Source organism: Pristis pectinata, chromosome 18 (genome assembly GCF_009764475.1).
Source record: "Pristis pectinata isolate sPriPec2 chromosome 18, sPriPec2.1.pri, whole genome shotgun sequence".
Lineage (NCBI taxonomy): Eukaryota > Metazoa > Chordata > Chondrichthyes > Rhinopristiformes > Pristidae > Pristis > Pristis pectinata.
In genome coordinates this window covers 1,494,536-1,513,420 of record NC_067422.1, presented here as the reverse complement: position 1 = coordinate 1,513,420, position 18,885 = coordinate 1,494,536, and the positions used below count along the sequence as shown (strand labels likewise).

The following is an 18,885-nucleotide window of genomic DNA, read 5'->3' as shown; positions in this document are numbered from 1 at the left end:
ATTCTGAGTAGGTATAACCTTGGATTTACATACAAAGAAACCCAGTTTGTCGCAACAGATTTCCAGCATCTACAACCTCTCTTGTGAAACCCAGTTTGTCACCCAGTTAACTGCATATCATTCTTCGCAACTTCCACCAGCTACAACACGATCCCATCACCAGCCACGTCTTCCCCTCCCCACCCCTGAATTCTCCAACTTCCAGTAACCTGCTCCCCCCTGTCCCTTTTCTCTCTCGTCCTGCTCTATCCAGTTCCTCCGAAACCCACCCCTGCCCCCATCACCCTGTTTCTTACCCCTCCTCCACCCACTCCACTTGCCCATCACCCACACACTCCTCCCACTGGGTCCCTCCCCCACTGTTTCCATCGGCCCTCCCCATCTCCCTCACTTGATTCCATGTTCCACCTTCCTGTCCTATCAGATTCCATCGTCTGCAGCCCTTTGTAGCCTCCAGCTATCACTTCCCAGTCACTACTTCCCCTCTCCCCTCTTCCATCTGCCCATCATCCCTCCTCACCTGGATCCACCTATCGCTTGCTAGCTCTTACTCCACCCCTTCCCTCCACTTTTTTATACTATTTCCACTCTGAATTTCAGCCCAGATGAAGGGTTGCAATTCAAAACATCAACTGTCCAATTCCCTCCATAGATGCTGCCTGACCCATTGAGGTCCTCCACATCTTGTGTGTTGCTCCATATTTCCACAGTGCCTGTGGTATAAGATTGTGAAGGATAGGGGGTGGGAGCAAAGAGGATGATGTTGGTTATAACATCATATCAGCACTGTTGTGACCATTCCATTTATTCCTTTTATTTATTATGGAATGGCAGAAATGGGGAGAGCTATCTGATGTTGTTCCACCCTAGACCTTTTAGTAAGACAACAATCCTCCTATTTCATAGAATTGTACAGCATCGGAACAGACCCTTTGGCCCACCAAGTCTGTACTGACTGCTAGACATCTACCCACACATTCCCATTAATTTTCCCCAGATTCTACCACTCATCTACACACTAGGGACAATTTACAATGGCCAGGTAATGTAGAAACCTGCATATTGTTGGGATTTGGGGGGGGAAACCAGATCACACGGTCACAGAGAAATTGTGCATGCCTTACACAGACAGCACTGAAGCTCAGGAATGAACCTAGTCACTGCTGTTGTGAGGCAGGTCTTGCCAGTTTTGTTAATATTTTTAAGCCTCAAATGTAGCTGCTTCTTATCTATGGTTCTCCCTTCTTCTAAGTTGTTGCTGTGATCCTGCACCACTCCATAGCAGCCTTCTAATGCAAGATGACATTAGCATTAGGTGCCTCTGGTGTCCGGGTATAGATTTTGTCGCAATGTGCTTATAGAACTAGACTAGCAATCCAGAGACGTATTCAAATTTGTGAAATTAAATAAATTTGGTCAACCGTGGTGAAGATAGCTGCCAAATTGCCATTGAAATCTAATTTGTTTACCAATTCCTTATAGGAATGTGATCTTCCAGCACTTCCTAGTTTTGCTCACAGCTGACTAGTCCACACTGTGTTCTAACACCCACGGAAATGGCCAAGTGAACAACTCCGTGGTAGATAGCCACTATGGACAAAAGGCATAGCTTGGAGCTGCTCTGTGGTGAATCATCTGCTAAGATTGCAGTGTTTCTCCACCATTCCCCACCCCACTCCTAGTTACTGTTCTTTGCCCCAATGTTCACCATGGCTCCAGATAGTGTTTGAGGTAGGAATATTGACAAAAATGGAGATGGGACAAACTTGGAACTGTTCAGTACTCACAACAGACTCACAATCTTGGGCAGTGAGCATTCTGCTTGAAGGTAATATTTGTTGCCACATGACTTTTCACTGGGAAAAGCTGCAAACATGGATCAAACAATCGTGGCAAATTTCAGCTACTGAATTCATTAGTCCTCTGGCTTCTTCTGTCATTGATTCCTGATTTTGTCAATGAGCAGAGAGGAATTAAGGTGTTGGAGGATGATCTATGTTATTAATGCATCACTTCACTGTTTCAAATGGGCAGACTTGCTTTTGAGACCTTATCCAATCTAAGAAGCAGGGTTAGTTTCTAGAGGAATATAGTTGGTTTCAAGTGGCAGGGAACTTCTCCAGTTTGACCTGAATTAAAATGTAAGATGCTAGGCATCTCTTCTGTGATAAAACCTCCTCACAGAAAGCAATGGTTCACTACCTGCAAGAGAATTTGTTTATTAAAAGTAACCATTCAGGGACTGGAGAGTGAAACCATTCTATAAACTAATGGTTGAACAGTTTGGTGATTTGAGACAGATTTGAAATCCCCTGTTCCCAAAGCTGGTTCCTCTTTATATTGAGGTAATGGAGCCAGCACAGACCAGTGACCTCAACACACCTCATCAATCCAGGATTAACTGTATCTGACTACTTCTGCTCCTTCCAATGTTGCTTCCTTATCCAGTCCTTGTTTCATGTTCCACTTGCTTTCACATCCATGACATATTTTGCTGCTGCTTTGTCTGCTGATCCATTGTGGGAAACCATCTGCAACAGTAGTTTTTGAATGTGGTGTGGTTGAATCTTGGTCTTCCTGTTGTTACCATTATTTTTTGAATCTTTTTTCATGAACAGCTGGCCATTAGTTGATGTAAATAAGCTCATTACCAACTCATATTAATGGAATTATTCAAGACTGGAAGATGGTACCCTCCAGGTTTCCTCTGTGGTAGTAATTTCTGATTGGAAGTAGCTGAGCTGATAATCATTCTGCATTTAATTTATTGCCAGGTATGGGTCGAGAAGTTGAGAATCTTATTCAGGAAAACACACAGCTGCTGGAGACCAAGTAAGTCTTGATTGATTGTTCCTGTTCCTGTTCAAGGTGAACTTGTCTAATGCAGCTGTCTGCAGGAACAAACATTTACATTTCAAGAGGAAAACCTTGAAAGTAAAAATCCCTTCAAGAGAGTTAACAGTTTTAAAATATTAAAATATAAAAATAAAATATCAAAATATAAATTTTTTATTCTTAAGCTATGGTAGGTAATTTTATGAGAGATCATTTAGAAATAAGATTTGGATCCTTGTGAAAATTCAACCCCTTCTGCAGTGAAGTGTAGAACAACTGACACCTGTGGGTCTTCAGTCCAGTGACAACTTAAGGAAAAACCGTGGCAAGGAGAGAACAAACCAAGAAGGATTGGGACTTTGGTTAAAATCACTCAAGAGTTTAAGGTCATGAGCAAGGTTTTTGGACTCTGCTCTTGGGTACTTGCCCTAAAGGAACAGAACTAAAGATTGCTAGAGGCCAATTGGTGGAGCAGTTCACTTTGTAACTAGAATTAGTCCAACAGAAGCAACTTCCATTTGTACAGCACCTTAAATGCAGTAGAGGAATATTAGCAAACTTTGACACTGAATCACATAAGGAGGTATTAGAGCAGGTGGTGGATTTTAAGGGGATATGAGAGGTTTGGAGAGGAAATTTCAGAGCTTAGGGCTCAAGCAGGTGAAGAAACAGCTACTAATAGTGGTGAGAATGAAGAGGTTTGTATTAGAGGAACACCAATATCTTGGCACGTTATTGGACTGGAGGAAATTAAAGAGATAGTGAGTGTCAAACTATAGAGAGGCTAGAAAACAGAATATTGAGCTGGAATCAAGCAAGATCAAAACTTATGGCAAATGGAATTTGTTAAATTTAAGATGGCTTATGTTTATGGAGGGGAGAACGGGAGAGGCAAGCAGAAGAGTGGAATAGTCATATTTTTCGATATTAGGGTGTAGGCAATTTGTTTATTCATGTGTTTATGGGATGTGATGTAGCTGACAAGGCCAGCATTTATTGCATACCCTGAATGCCCTTGAGAAAATTATGGTGAACCGCTTTCTTAAACCGTTGCAGTCTCTATAGTATAGGGAGTTTCAGGACAGACCCAGCGACAATGAAGGAATGGCAGTATATTGCCAAGTGTGACTTGGAGGTAAACTATCAAATTATAAGAGTTTATGGAATTCAGTGCACTGTGGAATTTGATAGCTTTTGTATGGAGTGCAAAGATCACCTCAGGGTCATACATAACATCTATGTTGCCAAACATGCTGGTAGAAGGATGGAATTTGTGGCAAGGACCAAAAGCAGTGGCTTTGGTCTTCCCAGTATGTAGTTAGAGAAAATCTAGGGGGAATTGATGAGAACCTGGGGAAAATAAAAATTAGGGTTAATGTCAGATTAGCGTAAATGTGTAGTTGATGGTCAGCTTGGACCTGCTAGGCCAGCGGGCCTGCTTCCGTGCTGTGTCCCTGATCCTGTGAAATTTCTGCTCATCCACTATTTAATGTCAGACAGACATATTGTGATTCAAAGACTGGGGAGATGGTTCATGGAAGATGATGAGTCAGGTAGCGCTGCACACCAGAATACATGTGGAAGCTGACGAGTGTTTTTGGGCTGATGAACACTGTTTTAGATTGGTCTAACACCAATCTAGTAGCCATGTGACCTGACAGATGCTTTTCTCACATCATCTGAACATGCTGAGGGAAGAGGCCTTCTCATGAAATAGTAGATGCCTTGGGTGCACCCAGTAGGCTAAAGTAGGTGCGGAAGTTGGCAGTGAGGGCAGAATCGTATCTCCCTCTGGTGCAATATGAATGTTCAGTGGAAAATGGTTCAGGACTTTTGACCTGACTGAATGCTGCTGTTAGTCTCATTTGAAAGGGGAGGTCTGAGCATAGCTATTTGTATAAAAGCAAAGGTCTAATAGCCTGACTGGTACGCTATGAAATAGATCATATGACCCCAGTGCTCTCAATCCTCTTAACGTTTTGTCTGAGTCACAAAGTACTTGATTACTAAAAGCTGTGGTTTTAAAGCACTGTTTTAGGTTGGTATAAATACTAAACCAATAGCTGAAAGACTCACATAATGTGAATGTGTTTGTGCCAGCAATGGGCAGTTTCCCAAATTGTTAAACAGTGCAAATAAAGTAGTCCCTTGTGTAACACCACCATCCTTTCAATTGGAATAGACAGAGTTGCATGAATGTGGAAACCAAAGCCCACTTATATGAGAACAGCATTCATTGGCAAGGTGCTTCACTTCAGCCATTGCATCAAACTAAATACAAAGCACTTTTAACTGACCAGAACGGATCATTCCACAAAAATGTATTAATCTTTGCAAAATAACCTTGCAAGTAGTGGTTTTTGAACAATCATAACCATTCATGTCAGTCATTTGTTGCAATATTATCAAGATATGTACAATATTCTGAGCTTCTCTGCCTGCTAGTATCTTCACACATTTTCCAGTTTGAGATTCAATCATGTTAGTGAATCTCAAGGTGTGTTAAACAATGAAAGTGCAAATTTCTGATGTTATCCTGGGAGTACTATCTGTGTAAATTAATTTCACCTACTTTGGGAAGAGATTATTTTAAATTAAACTATTTATCTGTGCAGGGGCATACTTAAGTTATTTATAGCATGAAATGATGAAGGGAATTCTGAAATGAGCCAGAAATTAGATTGAATTGCCTGCCTGGAATTGAGGCCTGAGGAGATCTGTGATCCTAAGAGGGGTGATGCTTAGTGGTGCTACTTTTTCTTTTCTCAGGGGCTGGCATAGTGCTTTCTTGCAAGCTGTTCCAAGGAAACAGGGTTGCAGTGAAATGGGAGATTAGAATAACATTGTAAACAGGGTGTTGGGGAGTTGTCTGATGGTTTGGCGGTGTTCTCTTCCTAATTCCCTTTGGTGACTTCTTATGAGTGTATTGGGATCTCTCCAAGTGAAGAATTGTGACAAGTCTTCCCACATATGTGATTAAGTTTGAGTTTATTTACCCAGGGCTGCAGGGAATGATGCAATATTTTCCTGCTTTGAGCTAATAATACCTAGAATCAATACTTGTGTTCCTCTCTCTTCATCCTAATCCATTTATAATTTGAAATACTTACCTGAGAAGTCACCCTTTACCATTACTTCTTGCTTCTCCTTTAGAAATGCCCTGAACGTGGTGAAGAATGACCTGATAGCACAGGTTGATGAGCTGACGTGTGTAAAGGATGTACTGCAGGGAGAATTGGAGTCAGTCAGACAAGCCAAGCTGAAGCTGGAGGAGAAGAACAGAGACTTGGAGGAAGAGCTGAGGAAGTGAGAATGTCTTATTGTCTCTTCTACACCCAGTTCGGAAGACTGCGCTCATGCTTATTCTTAGTATTTTAAAGTGCTGATGCGCTTCTAGTGACTGGCAGATTGCACATGATTAATGCAGGACCACACATACTGCACGTTTTCCCAGTCATTATAACAATCATATTAGAGTATACTTGACCATTTGTATTTAATCTGTCCAATAGACAGAGCCCTAAACCAATGCCTTTCTGATTCATTCACTTATAATTGCAATATGTTCTTTCAGAGTACGCCTGGAGGCTGAAGAAGCAAAGAGCAGAGCTAAGGAGGATTCTGATGAGGTATAACATTGTTATTTCTCTCTTTATCACTATCAATTTTCAGATTTCCAACCTTTGTTTCGCAAACTAATTTTGAGCCTTCAGATGGGCCATCAGGCTCTTGGTTCTCCATCACAGTGCATGAGATCCACATTGATACCATAGAACAATACAGCACAATACAGGCCCTTTAGCCCACAATGCTGTGCCGACCTTCAAACCACACCTAAGACTATCTAACCCCTTCCTCCTACATATCCCTCTATTTTAAATTCCTCCATATGCTTATCTAACAATCTCTTGAACTTGACCAACGTATCAGCCTCCACCACCACCCCAGACAGCGCATTCCATGCACCAACCACTCTCTGGGTGAAAAACCTCCCTTTGACATCTCCCTTAAACTTCCCACCCATTATAGATGGGGAGATTTATGATCTTTAATCTTTACTAGTTTGGTAGGTACAAATGTATTGTGCGATGATCAGCACTCTGTGCTGGTAAAAAGTAGTTTGCCACATTTGATTAGTTTGTTTGTACTTAAAAACAGAGTGATGTTCCTACTGCTCAGAGAAAGCGCTTCACTCGTGTGGAGATGGCCAGAGTCCTCATGGAGCGTAACCAGTACAAGGAGCGGTTAATGGAGCTACAAGAAGCTGTACGATGGACAGAGATGATTCGGTATGAGCCCACCTTGATTAAAATATTACTTCAAATTTCTGGGTTTTGTTTCTCTTTCTAACCTGGTTTGGGTAGAATCTGAATGCTCTATATTTATGTATCTTCTGTTATTAGTGCCTCAAGAGAGAACCCATCCATTCAGGAGAAGAAGAAATCTACCATCTGGCAGTTGTAAGTGATTCTGTTGAAGTCCAACTATACTGGTTACACAAGTGCTGGCTGGTTGTGACCCTGGAACCATTCTAACTACTCTGGCCTGGCACTAAAGGGAACACCAAAGCAAAGAAAGAAAGGAACTTACCAGAGACTTACCTTCGCCTCTTCTCGCCAAAGCCTCAATACCCCACTCTAACATCCTAACAAGGTGAAACTCACAAGCACAGGTCTAGAGACTCGCCTCTTTTCAAAGGTCCCACTCCAAATCTGGCTCCAACTCCTGACTCCAACCTAGAAAGGAAAAGATAGAACCTGGAGAATTTAAATCTACAATAGGGTCAATAGCTATTTATTTATTTATGTCTTGGTATGTGGACATTGCTGGCAAAGGCAGCATTTATTACCCATAATTGCATATGAGAAGGCTGCGGTAAACTGTCTTGAACTGCTGCAGTACTTTGGTGGGGAGTTCAGGATTTAGACCTAGTGTCGATGAAGGACCAGTGATGTGTTTCCAAATCAGGATGTGTGTGACTTGGAGGGGAACCTGCAGGCAGTGATGTTCCTCTAAGCCACTTTTTCTGGTCCTCTTTGGTTTGAAAGTTGTGGGTTTGGGAGTAGCCTGAGTGAGTAACTGCAACATATTTGTAAATCATATACCTGAACCATGGTGAGCAAACGGTTCAAACTTATATCCTGTTGGCAGTGTGTTCTGTTGCTTGTGCCCTCTATGTTCAATTGGAGTACAAAGTGGTCTTGCATTGATGTGAAAGGTAACTGACAGTGAGAACTTCATTCCTTGCCAACATTTTATTAAAAAATTATGGGGATTGTATGCACATGTACAAGATCGGAATATTGCTCTATTACCCCGAACAGTTTACTGGGTCTTCTTAATTGATGCTCCAAAAATCTCTTCTATCCGAGAGGTTTAGTGTATATCAATTGTGTAATGAGTCATTCAGTATGTAGTAGTTAGCGCAATGCTATTACAGCGCCAGTGACCCGGGTTCAATTCCGGCTGCTGTCTGTAAGGAGTTTGTATGTTCTCCCCATGACTGCATGTGTTTCCTCTGGGTGCTCCGGTTTCCTCCCACATTCCAAAGACATACGGGTTAGGAAGTTGTGGACATGCTGTGTTGGCACCAGAAGTGTGGCGACACTCGTGGGCTACCCCTGAACATTCTACGCGAAGGTGCATTTCACTGTGTGTTTTGATGTACACTTGACTAATAAAGAATAAAGAAAGAAAGACCTTTTCTTATTCAGAAGTCTTTATGTACATGGCCTAGCAACCCCCAGATAGGTTGAGAATTGCCTTTCCACTGTGATTTAGAGATGTAGCTATCCATTTTCGATCTCCAGATGAAAAGGAAGATGCCTTGGGTGACTTCTGCAGCACTGTAGATCAGTCCAAAGTGAAATTCGACTCTTGGTTTCTGTGTGGATCTCACCTCCAAGTAAAATTGCCATGTGGAGTCTTGCTATCTACTGTTTAATTACAGGATTAACAGGGGCCACATGGATCTGTGGCTTACTTTTTGGATCCCTGGTAATTTTTCCAGTCTTGCTATCCTTCCAACAAAATATCTGCATCCATTTAACAAGTAATTTATTTCAAGTTTGTGTCACATACACACTCTGTATAACGGCTAATAAGCAATCAACACCCAAGTGGGGAAAATTGGTTTAATTTGTTCCCACATCAGCAGTAAAGTAGAATCAAATGATTGACGACTTGTCAAAAATTGGTGAAGTTAAGGATACATTTTGGCTAGTCTAACTGTTTAACCATAGAAATCTTTCTCTCTCTCGCTCTCTCACTCCTTCACTCCTGAATACGGTTACTATCAGAAATACTGACTGTAACCTTATCTACATGGTTATTAATTACATGTTTCCGTTTTTATTTTCATGTTCGCCTGTTGGTTTTCACCTTCAGACTGTGGGTACATTTTATGTTATTATTATTGCTTTGATTTCTTTGACTGTAACTTTAACCTGCATTTAACAGCTGGGTGTTTTTGTCAGCGCATGGGACACCTGAAGCTGAGTTTGTCTGGGGTGTGCTCACTCTTTCATGGTAATGGTGCAGATACAACTTCTTTCTTAAAAAAAGTTGTATTTTGTTTTTGCAATATATTTGGCTCATCTTAAAAAGCATGTACTTTAACATGAATGTGTGTGTAAGAGCAGGTGTGTGTGAATGGCTTTCAGAAACTGTGCTGACAATCCTTGTTCTGTTGGCCACAGTTTCTATTTGTTGCCATCAAAGAACTGAATTCTTTTAATCATTGTAATTAATGAAAATTTTGCAGTGAATGTCCTGTCAATGCTCTGAAGCTTTTGTGATATTTTGTTTATCAAGTTATCAAGTCGAGTTTATTGTCATGTGCACAAGTATGGCGAGGTAGAGGTACAATGAAAAATTTGTTTGCAACAGCATCACAGGCACGTAGGTACGGATAACACACTGATAAACTATACATAAATTATACAGGACAGTGAAGAGAGAGAGAGAAAAAAGAAGACTGTGCAGAGAAAAAAAGACACAATCAGAGACAAGGCCATGGTAGTGCAAGATGTGGTCCGTAGTGTATGATTGCTGAGGTAGGGTTAGAGTTGTGCAGGTCGGTTCAAGAACCTGATGGCTGTAGGATAATTGCTGTTCCTCAACCTAGTGGTGTGGGACTTCAGGATTCTGTGCCTCCTGTCTGACCGTAGCATCGAGAAGATGGCATGGCCCAGCTGGTAAGAATCCTTGGTGAAAGATGCTGCCTTCTTGAGGCAGCACCTCCTGTAGATGCTGTCAGTGGTGGGGAGGGCTGTGCCTGTGATGAACCAGGCTGTGTCCACTACTCTCTGCAGCCTTTTGCATTCCTGTGCGTTGGAATTGCCGTACCAGGCCACGATGCAGCTAATCAGGATACTTTCAATAGTGATTAGCCAAATCTTCTTAAGCTCTTTGGGGCTATGGATAAGGAGTGGGAAACATCACTAAGTACAAAAGTGATAGCTCAGGTTTAACATCTTCAGTTGTTGCAGTTGTTTCTGCAATGGCTGCAGTAAGTCTAGAGTTTAAATAGAATAAAAGGAGCTGACCTTTTAAATCCTACTCTGCCACAGTGGGAACATGAACCCAATTTAAGAAAACCTCAAAGTAAAGAGTCGATATCAGTGAGATTAAATGTGTAGCTTCAAACATTCTGCTGGAGGAACTCGGGTCAGGCAGCATCTGTGGAGGGGAAGGGAATTGCCAACGTTTTGGGTCGAAACCCTGAGTCAGGATTAGGTTGATGTTTCGGGTTAAAACCCCGCATCAGGACAGCATCTGCCTGATTGTTGTAATATCCTTTTAAGGAAAGAAGCCAAATCCTTTGTCAGTTAGTGCCTTTGTGTGACTCCATTCCCACACCAACATAAGTTAGCTCTGCTGCCCAATGGAGTGGCTCAGCAACCCATTTTATCAAGGCACAAATAGCTCAAAGGAAGGCCACACTCACCTTAGCCAGATAATTGGATGTGCACAATAAATGTCAGTGTTGCCAGTGATGCAAGTATACGGAGAATTAATTTTAAAATAAATCTATTCAGAATGCAGACAAAAGAGACTGCAGATGCCAAAATCTGGAACAAAAAGCAAAAAGAACTCAGTGGGTCAAGCAGCATCTGTGGAGGCAAAAAGTGTATGTCAGTACTTTGGGTCGAGTCCCTGCATCAGGACTCGGGGAAGACAGGAGATTGCTGTTATACAGCAGCACACAGTAAGTGGTAGATCCCTGGAAAGTGTTGTAGAACAGAGGGACCCACGAGTACAGGTACATAGTTCCCTGAAAATGGCGACACAAGTGGAAAAAACCTTTTGGCACTTGCCTTCATCGGTCACGGCATTGAGTACAAGAATTGGGACATCACGTTACAGCTTCACAAAATATTGGTGAGACTGCACTTGGAGTATTGTGCACAGTTCTGGTTGCCTAGCTATAAGAAGGATGTTATTAAGCTGGAAAGGGTGCAGTTAGGATTCACAAGGATGTTACCAGGCTTAAGCTATAAGGAGAGACTGGATAGGCTGGGACTTTTTTCTCTAGAGCGTAGGAGGCTGAGGAGTGTATAAGATCACCCCTCAGTCTCCTATGCTCTAGAGAAAAAAGTCCCAGGTTATAAAATCATGAGGGGCATAAATAAGGTGAATGGTCATGGCCTTTTTCCTGGGGTAGGGGAGTCTAAAACCAGAGGGATCTTGGGGTCCAACTCCATAGCTCCCTGAAAGTGGCTGCACACGTTGATAGGGTGATAAAGAAGGCATATGGCATTCTTGCCTTTATTTGTCGAGGCATTGAGTTCAAGAGTCAGGAGGTTATGTTGCAGCTTTATAGAACTGGTTAGGCTGCATCTGGAGAATTGCATTCAATTCTGGTCGCCCTCATCAGAGGAAGAATGTGGAGGCTTTGGAGAGGGTGCAGAAGAGATTTACCAGGATTCTGCCTGGATTAGAGGATGTGTTGTAAGGAGAAGTTGGACAAACGTGGGCTGTTTTCTCTGGAGCAGCAGAAGCTGAGGGGAGACCTGATAGAAGTTTATAAAATTATGAGAGGCATAGATAGACAGTTGGTATCTTTCTCCCAGGGTCAAAATGTCTAATACTAGAGGGCATGAATTTAAGGGGAGGTGGGATGGAGGCTGGTAGGTGATAGGTGGAACCAGATAGGATGGGGATGTTGGGCGGATGGAACCAGGTGGGGAAAGGAAGAGTGGGAGAGGTAAAAAAAGGGAGAAGAAAACCAGTGTGTAATACTGAAAACAGAGTTTGGTCTTCAGAAACTAACTCTAGAAACAAAGTACTGAGAAGTATGAACCAGTGCTAAAGTATAGAACAGCCATAATTTCCATTTAAAAAGTGGAATATGCTATTCCTGTGATTTTAATACCACCTTACAAAATAATGGTAGTACATCCATCATTTTTTATTGTTTTGGGTTACTTCACAGAGTGACCCTAGTGGTTCAGCTGTCTTGTGCAATAAATGCTATGTCATACAGAGAAGGAAGGCTCAAGACTCTGTTCCCTGTAGATGTGTTAGTAAACCTTGATGAAATAGGTAGGAGGATCTTACAGTTCGCTGAGATGTTGTTAAATAATGAAGGGGAAGATCCAGCTGATTTCTCCCGAGTTATCCTTCAGCACTCAGCTGGTGTGTCTGCATGTTGATTGGGGAATATAGAGTTGGGACTGCATTGCCCACAGCAGATCACTGCAGCACTTGTATAACCTGGCAAGGCGTACTGCTGTCAGAGAAGGGGACAGAGAGGAGAAAAAGTATTTAGGGCAGCTTTTAATTGGTGATGCTGAAGGTGAAATTCTGCATTCCCAGTTCAAATCAAAGTCTTAACCTTAAGTACCCGTTTCTGCGGTGCAGGACTGGCTGTAAAGCAATCCAAAACTGTGCTGAGGCAGGGAGGAAGTGTATATGCACATCAGAAATATAAAATTAGGGCAAATGAATTTGTAGCACATTGGATTTATTTGCATGTAAATAGAAAATGCATAATAACCAAAGGTGTCTTTATTCAGAGGTTCCTGAGGACAATATAAGATGTGCTTTTGGGAATGGTCTTATAATGTACAGAATTACAAAGTATTTATGTCTGTTCCTTTCTTGTGTTGATTCTTTTTCTTTGATTCATCCTCCAGTTTTAGCCGTTTGTTCAGTCCTTCTATTAATACAACCAAGAAACCCGTCCCACCAGTCAACGTTAAATACAATGCACCAACTTCGCACGTCACTCCTGGAGTGGTTAAGAAGAGAAGTGGTGCTGTATCTCAGTTGCCCAAGTCGAAGGCATTTGATTTCCTTAATGAAGAGTAAGTGTTGCCATATTTTTAAAATGTATTGTTTTACCCTCATGTTTCATCTTTTCTGTCCTGAAGGTGTAGACTTGCTCTGTGAATAATGGCCCATATGGCCTTTATTATCTGGGCCTAGGCCATGAGCATTGGCCTCAATCTGACAAGGTCAGCATTCTAGGTGATCTGGAGTTTGCCGTCACTTGGCATTCTTGCGCCTGTACTTTTCAACTAACAGGTACTGGCCAGCAATTGGTAGGGTCAGCCCAGATGATTGCTCTTTCCTCAGCTCAGCTGTTTTGTATTATTGAGTCACTTGTATCTGTGCTGTTCTGTCTATTTTGGGATTAGAAATCTAACTTTCTCTTTTGTGTGGTTCTCTTGCATACCATCACTTTTACGTTGAAATAAAGGGCCCAAGACCCATTGTACAAATATTAATTAACATGAGAATCATATATATACCGAAGGAAAGGCTTGGTGCATCAAGTCAAAGTCGGGTTTATTGTCATCTGCACAAGTGCATGTGCGCACAGGTGGAATTAAAAACTTACCTGCAGCAGCGTCACAGGCACACAGCATCATATAAGCAGCGTTCACAAGAAAAACATCAATTAAACATCAATTATACACATTTTTTACACGAAAGAGTGCAATTAGAACAATAAAAGACAAAGTGACCATGTGACCACAACTGTGACCATTTTAGTGCAAAGTGGTCATAGTGTTGCTATACTGTAGTGATTAGAGTTGCGGTGGTTGTTCAAGAACCAAATGGTCAAGCTTGGATTGTAAATGCTTGCAAATAGTGGGTAGGAAGAAATTGCATTTAGGGATATGAGGAGTTCTGGGTTGCTGGGAAGAATGAATTTGCAATAGGAAACAATGTGATGAGTCATAAATTGAGAATGCGGGTGGCGGAGGAAGAAAAAAACGTGAAAGACATTTTATTTGGGATTTCAAAAGGAGTGAGAATGGGAAGCTTGGGTAAGACTTCACTATAAAGTGAATTGAAGCACGAAAACAATGGTAAGACGTGTTGCTGAAAGTGAGAGTGAACCACTAAGCAGCTGAACAGAGTTCTTGTGTCCTGTTCAGGAGCTCAAGGGTCTGTCTAGATTTGGAAACAAAATTTAAGTCCAGCCATTATAGAGAGTTTCACAATGAGAGCAGAAAAGGGCAAGTAAGCTTTTTGAAATCTTGTCTTTAGGAACAGAAGGTTCCAGTTGAGTTAAGGGGCTAGAAAGTCAGTTGGCCCCACCATTAACCTTCATTCACCAAAGCAATGCTCACTGTTGGTCAGACTGAAGGAACTGTTCTTTTATTTTGTTTAAGAAGTCAGACTTTTATTGTCCCTGTTGAAAGTAAAGATTATATTAGTGATTTGACCACTGCACTAATTGGAATAGAGTCAGAGACTATTGTGCGAGTTAAACCAGGTGGATGCAGAGTAGCATTAGAAAAAAATGACAGTTGCTGATGGGAGGACTTTGATATAGATACCAAAGAGAATGGAAGAAGGCAGAGCTCTACAAAAGATAAGAGAACCTAAGCATTAATTGGTAACTAATATACATACAAGATGATGTGAAGGTTTTAATGGCCTTGAGGAGGTACAGCACAGAAACAGGTCCACTGGATCCATACCAACTAAAAAGCCTTAGGGAGGTTGCCCTGCATTTGATCCTGTCGAGCTTTAGTGGTGTCTAAGACATTGCTAGCGGCTTTAACAAAGTATTTGGGAATAGAGTTCTTCTGATGGGCAGTGAAAGGTAACAAAATCACCAGGATGTCCATGCTGAAGACTGTTTAGCTAATCCTGGATGAGAGCAGTACTTGGATAATTTGACAATTAGTAGCATTTTCTCAAACTCGGAGGGCAAAATAAAGTTATTAATAAAGCTGAGAGATAGGCACATTGAAAGGTGAGCTGAGAAGGGGCCAACTTTGGAGGCACAAGCGTTGAGGGTTATGGGGTGGATGTGATCAGGAGCAGACAGTACTGGAATCTGATACTGAAAGCACTAACATGGAAAAAATATTCTTTTAAGTTCTGATTACCTTTTCCAAAAAGGCAAGCATGGTGGCACAGACTGACCTCACTTGGATTTGCCACTCACACACAGTGAGCTGCCAGTGTGCCAGATTTGTGGATAGAAGTAAAATGCTTCTGTACAGATGAAAATTGTAAATTCAAGGTCCAAATCTCACTCCTTTCCCAATGGGTTCTTGGTTGAGTCACATAAGAATCACTAGCTGCCCATCTGTTTCTTCAGACAGAAAAAGAGGACAGGAATTTAAAGCTTTTTAAGAGAAAATTTTAAATACTTAATTCTTACCAAAACTGAGTAAGTGAAATAGCTATTGCATTGTGTAACTTTGTTATTTGTTAGTGGCAATGAGAATACTTCAGCCGCACGCAGGGAGCAAAAGAGGGAACAGTATCGCCAAGTGAAGGCTCATGTACAGAAAGATGATGGTCGAGTTCAGGCTTGTGGTTGGAGCCTGCCTCCAAAATTCAAACAGGTAAGCACTTTCCTTCTTCATCACTGGGTTTAGATCATGGAACTCCCTCCCCAACAGCATTGTGGTAGCACCTTCACCAGAAGGACTGCAGCTGACTTAGCACCCCCCACCACCCCCCAGCCTTCCCAAGGGCACATAGATGGGCTGTAATTGCTGGCCTTGTTAATAACATTTGTATCCAGTAAATGAACAAAAAAAACTTGCAGTAACAAGTAGAAAATGCTGCTAATGCCCAGCAGATCAGATCAGACGGCATCCTAAAAAGGTGAAGCAAGTTACAGTCATGATGAAAGGGCATTGACCTGAAACATTAACTCAGTTTCTCTCCCCTCAGATGCTGCCTGACCTGTTATGCATTTCCAGAATTGTCTGTTTATGTTTTGAATTTTAAGAATTTTGTTTTTATACTCTTTGCACTTTTGTTTCTTATGTGGTCATTTTCCTATAAATAACTGTTTCATTTATGGTAAGTTATTGTTATTTCCAGTTCTTCCCAACTTGTTGCACTCTGTTGCCGAATTTATGCATGATCTCTGGGCTTTAACTCAAAGAAAACCCATAAACTGTTAATTGTAGTTTGCTGCAGGGTATTATGCACCCACGACCATCTCATTTGGTCGGTGTGCAAGGTCCACTTGCAATTAGCCAAACCTCTAATTTGGACAAGGCTGTTTCAAATGTATGAAGTACCAATTTAATTTTGAGTACTGAACTGCCTTGTTTGGTTGCACTGCTTTTCCCAAACCAGAGATTTCTCCATGGTAACACAAGAGAGACTGCAGATGCTGGAAATCTGGAGCAGCACTCAAAGCACTGGAGGAACTCAGTGGGTCAGGCAGCATTTATGGAGGGAAATGGTCAGTCAACGTTTCAGGTCGAGACCCTTCATTTGGACTGGAAAGAAAGAGGGGAGATAGCTAGTATAAAGAGGTAGAAGGAAGGGGTGGAGCAAGAGGTGGTAGGTGGATCCAGGTGAGGGGAATGATGTCGGAAGCTGGGAAATGACAGTAGCCACAATTATCACCTGGCCAGGGTGCATCCCTGGACCCAGCCTCTCCCAATAAGTGGCTGCACAGCTTACATCAGCACACCCAAGGTTAGCCCTCACAGGCACGTTTGCCTCAGTGACTCACTTCATGTCAATCCACACAGTAATGAGACAACAACCATTTCTGATGAAGTGGTGGTTGGGAATATTAACTAATTTCATCCCAACATGATGGCACACTGGCACCAGCTACCGCTGGCTAAGAGTTAAATATTGAGAGATTTGTATTACTAGAATTTGGGCTGGAGAGAGTGAGCAGGAGATTCACCAGGACGTTTGCTTGATTGGAGCGCTTTGAATATGGGGAGAGATTAGATAGGCTGGACTTGTTTTTCCTGAAGCAAAGCAGGACGTAGGGTGATTGGATAGAGGTGTATAAGACCACAAGAGGCATAGATAAGATGGATAATCAGAATCTTTTTCCCATGGTAGAGGTATCAGAAAACAAAAGGTGCTTGGTTTAAGGTGAAAGGAAGGAGTTTTAAAGGGGATTTCAGGGGGAGGTTTTGTTTTTACACAGAGTGTTTGATATCTGGAACATGCTGCCAGAGGAGATGGTGAAATCAGATACAAATCACTATGTTTAAGAGACATTAAGACAGACATTTAAATAGGCAAGGCCTAGAATTTTTACAACCATTAATCCCAAACAAATGTTTCAGTTTCCACCTCACTCCCTAACCCCACAGTCAACAAACGCCAATCAACTGAGTATGGGGCCCTGCATGCTCTTGCATCTCTTTTGCCCCACCCCTCTCGCTCCCTCCCTCCACCACACACACCACAATTCCTTGGTGATGCCGTGTCCTTCTGTAGCATCTTTTCAAAATACAATACATCTGACTGTACTCTGCTTCTAACTTGATTCTTTCTGTGCCCATGACTTTACCGTATCACATACACTGCATAAATGCATAAATACCAGTTGTCGTTATAGGGGTGTTTTAATTAAGTGAAAACAAACATAATGTTCAATTTGTTAACCATGCCACATTTACACAAAATAACTCTTTCCTACTGAGTTTCATGTTTTTCTTCCAGTTTTTCCAGAGTCTAGAGCTTTATAACTTCATCTTTATTTTTCTGTGTTGATTTGCTCACCTTGTTGTAAGTATTTATTCTTTGTCTCTCTATAGTGGCTTGTCTTCCTGGGTGGAACTCTGCTGTTTTGTAATGGATGTTGGGAGAAAGTGCAGTTTTAAACTAGATGTTGCAGGCAAATACTCCCAAATTTTAAGACCAAAATGGATGGGTGAGGTTAAATGCTGCAGGCAGTATAACAGTTATCGATGCCATTGTGTATGAACTTGTTGATTAAAGAAATGAGCACTATGTTGCAGGATAGAATTACAAATGTAAGATCACATACACTGTTGTTAGAGCACCAAGCTAGTTCTGATTTCATTCCCAACAAAATTACACTCCCAAGTGGTTTTGTGTTAATACAATTTAAGTGCATCTAGATTTAATCCGACTGACCTTTGTGTAAGTGAATATTGAATTCCTTGATGCTACACTGGCTGAAACAGCATCCAATGACTGACTACAATATGTATCCAGCAAGTGACCACAACAATTGTTTCCTTTTCAAAAATGAGTTTCTGACCTTTTTGTTTATTGATATAGATTAACTTAATCTATTAAAATGAAATAAATATTTAAGGACACAGAAGTATGGATGGTGTACTTGTACTAAAATACTATTCACTGTCACTGGAAGAAATTCTGAATCAGCCATGAGCTGTGTCCATAATGGGACTAGGGTGAGTAGGGAGCAGTTTGCTGAAGTTTGTGCAGCAGGTAGTTTCTTTGTGTGGCACACTATATGAAAATCTGGAGAAAAAAGGGAATCTCAACTCCCAAAATAAAAGCTGAGCAATAAAAAGCATTATTATTTTTTAAAATAACTTTAAAAAATATTTTCAGCCTTCTTTTGCCTGTTTTTTAATGAAGGAGAGGGCCGTTGCTCCATTGGAACTTGGCAAGCTGGAGACCAGTCACAGCTGACCACATCAGCCGTGAGAGAACCTTCTGGTGATGGATGCTAGCATCCTGCCTCCTCTTCTTCAAAACCTATTTATTCAACCATGTTTCAGTCATATCTTCTACTGGGTGTCCATTCTTCTGAGAAAGGGCCTGCAGATCATTTGTAAACAGTGTGAATGTTCTTGCCCATTGTAATTT

At 41.6% G+C, this 18,885-nt stretch overlaps 1 protein-coding gene across 3 annotated transcripts in view; it reads left to right on the top strand.

The window, feature by feature from the left end:
• The window catches only part of spag9b (sperm associated antigen 9b), a 229,290-nt gene that overhangs the window by 166,318 nt on the left and 44,087 nt on the right, over positions 1–18,885 (top strand). For all 3 annotated transcript variants that reach the window (XM_052032824.1, XM_052032825.1, XM_052032826.1), the window contains 7 exons: positions 2,775–2,832; positions 5,989–6,141; positions 6,410–6,464; positions 6,994–7,124; positions 7,239–7,295; positions 12,975–13,145; positions 15,521–15,653. In XM_052032824.1, the coding sequence (XP_051888784.1) occupies positions 2,775–2,832; positions 5,989–6,141; positions 6,410–6,464; positions 6,994–7,124; positions 7,239–7,295; positions 12,975–13,145; positions 15,521–15,653 (758 nt within the window). The remainder of the gene's footprint in view (positions 1–2,774; positions 2,833–5,988; positions 6,142–6,409; positions 6,465–6,993; positions 7,125–7,238; positions 7,296–12,974; positions 13,146–15,520; positions 15,654–18,885) is intronic.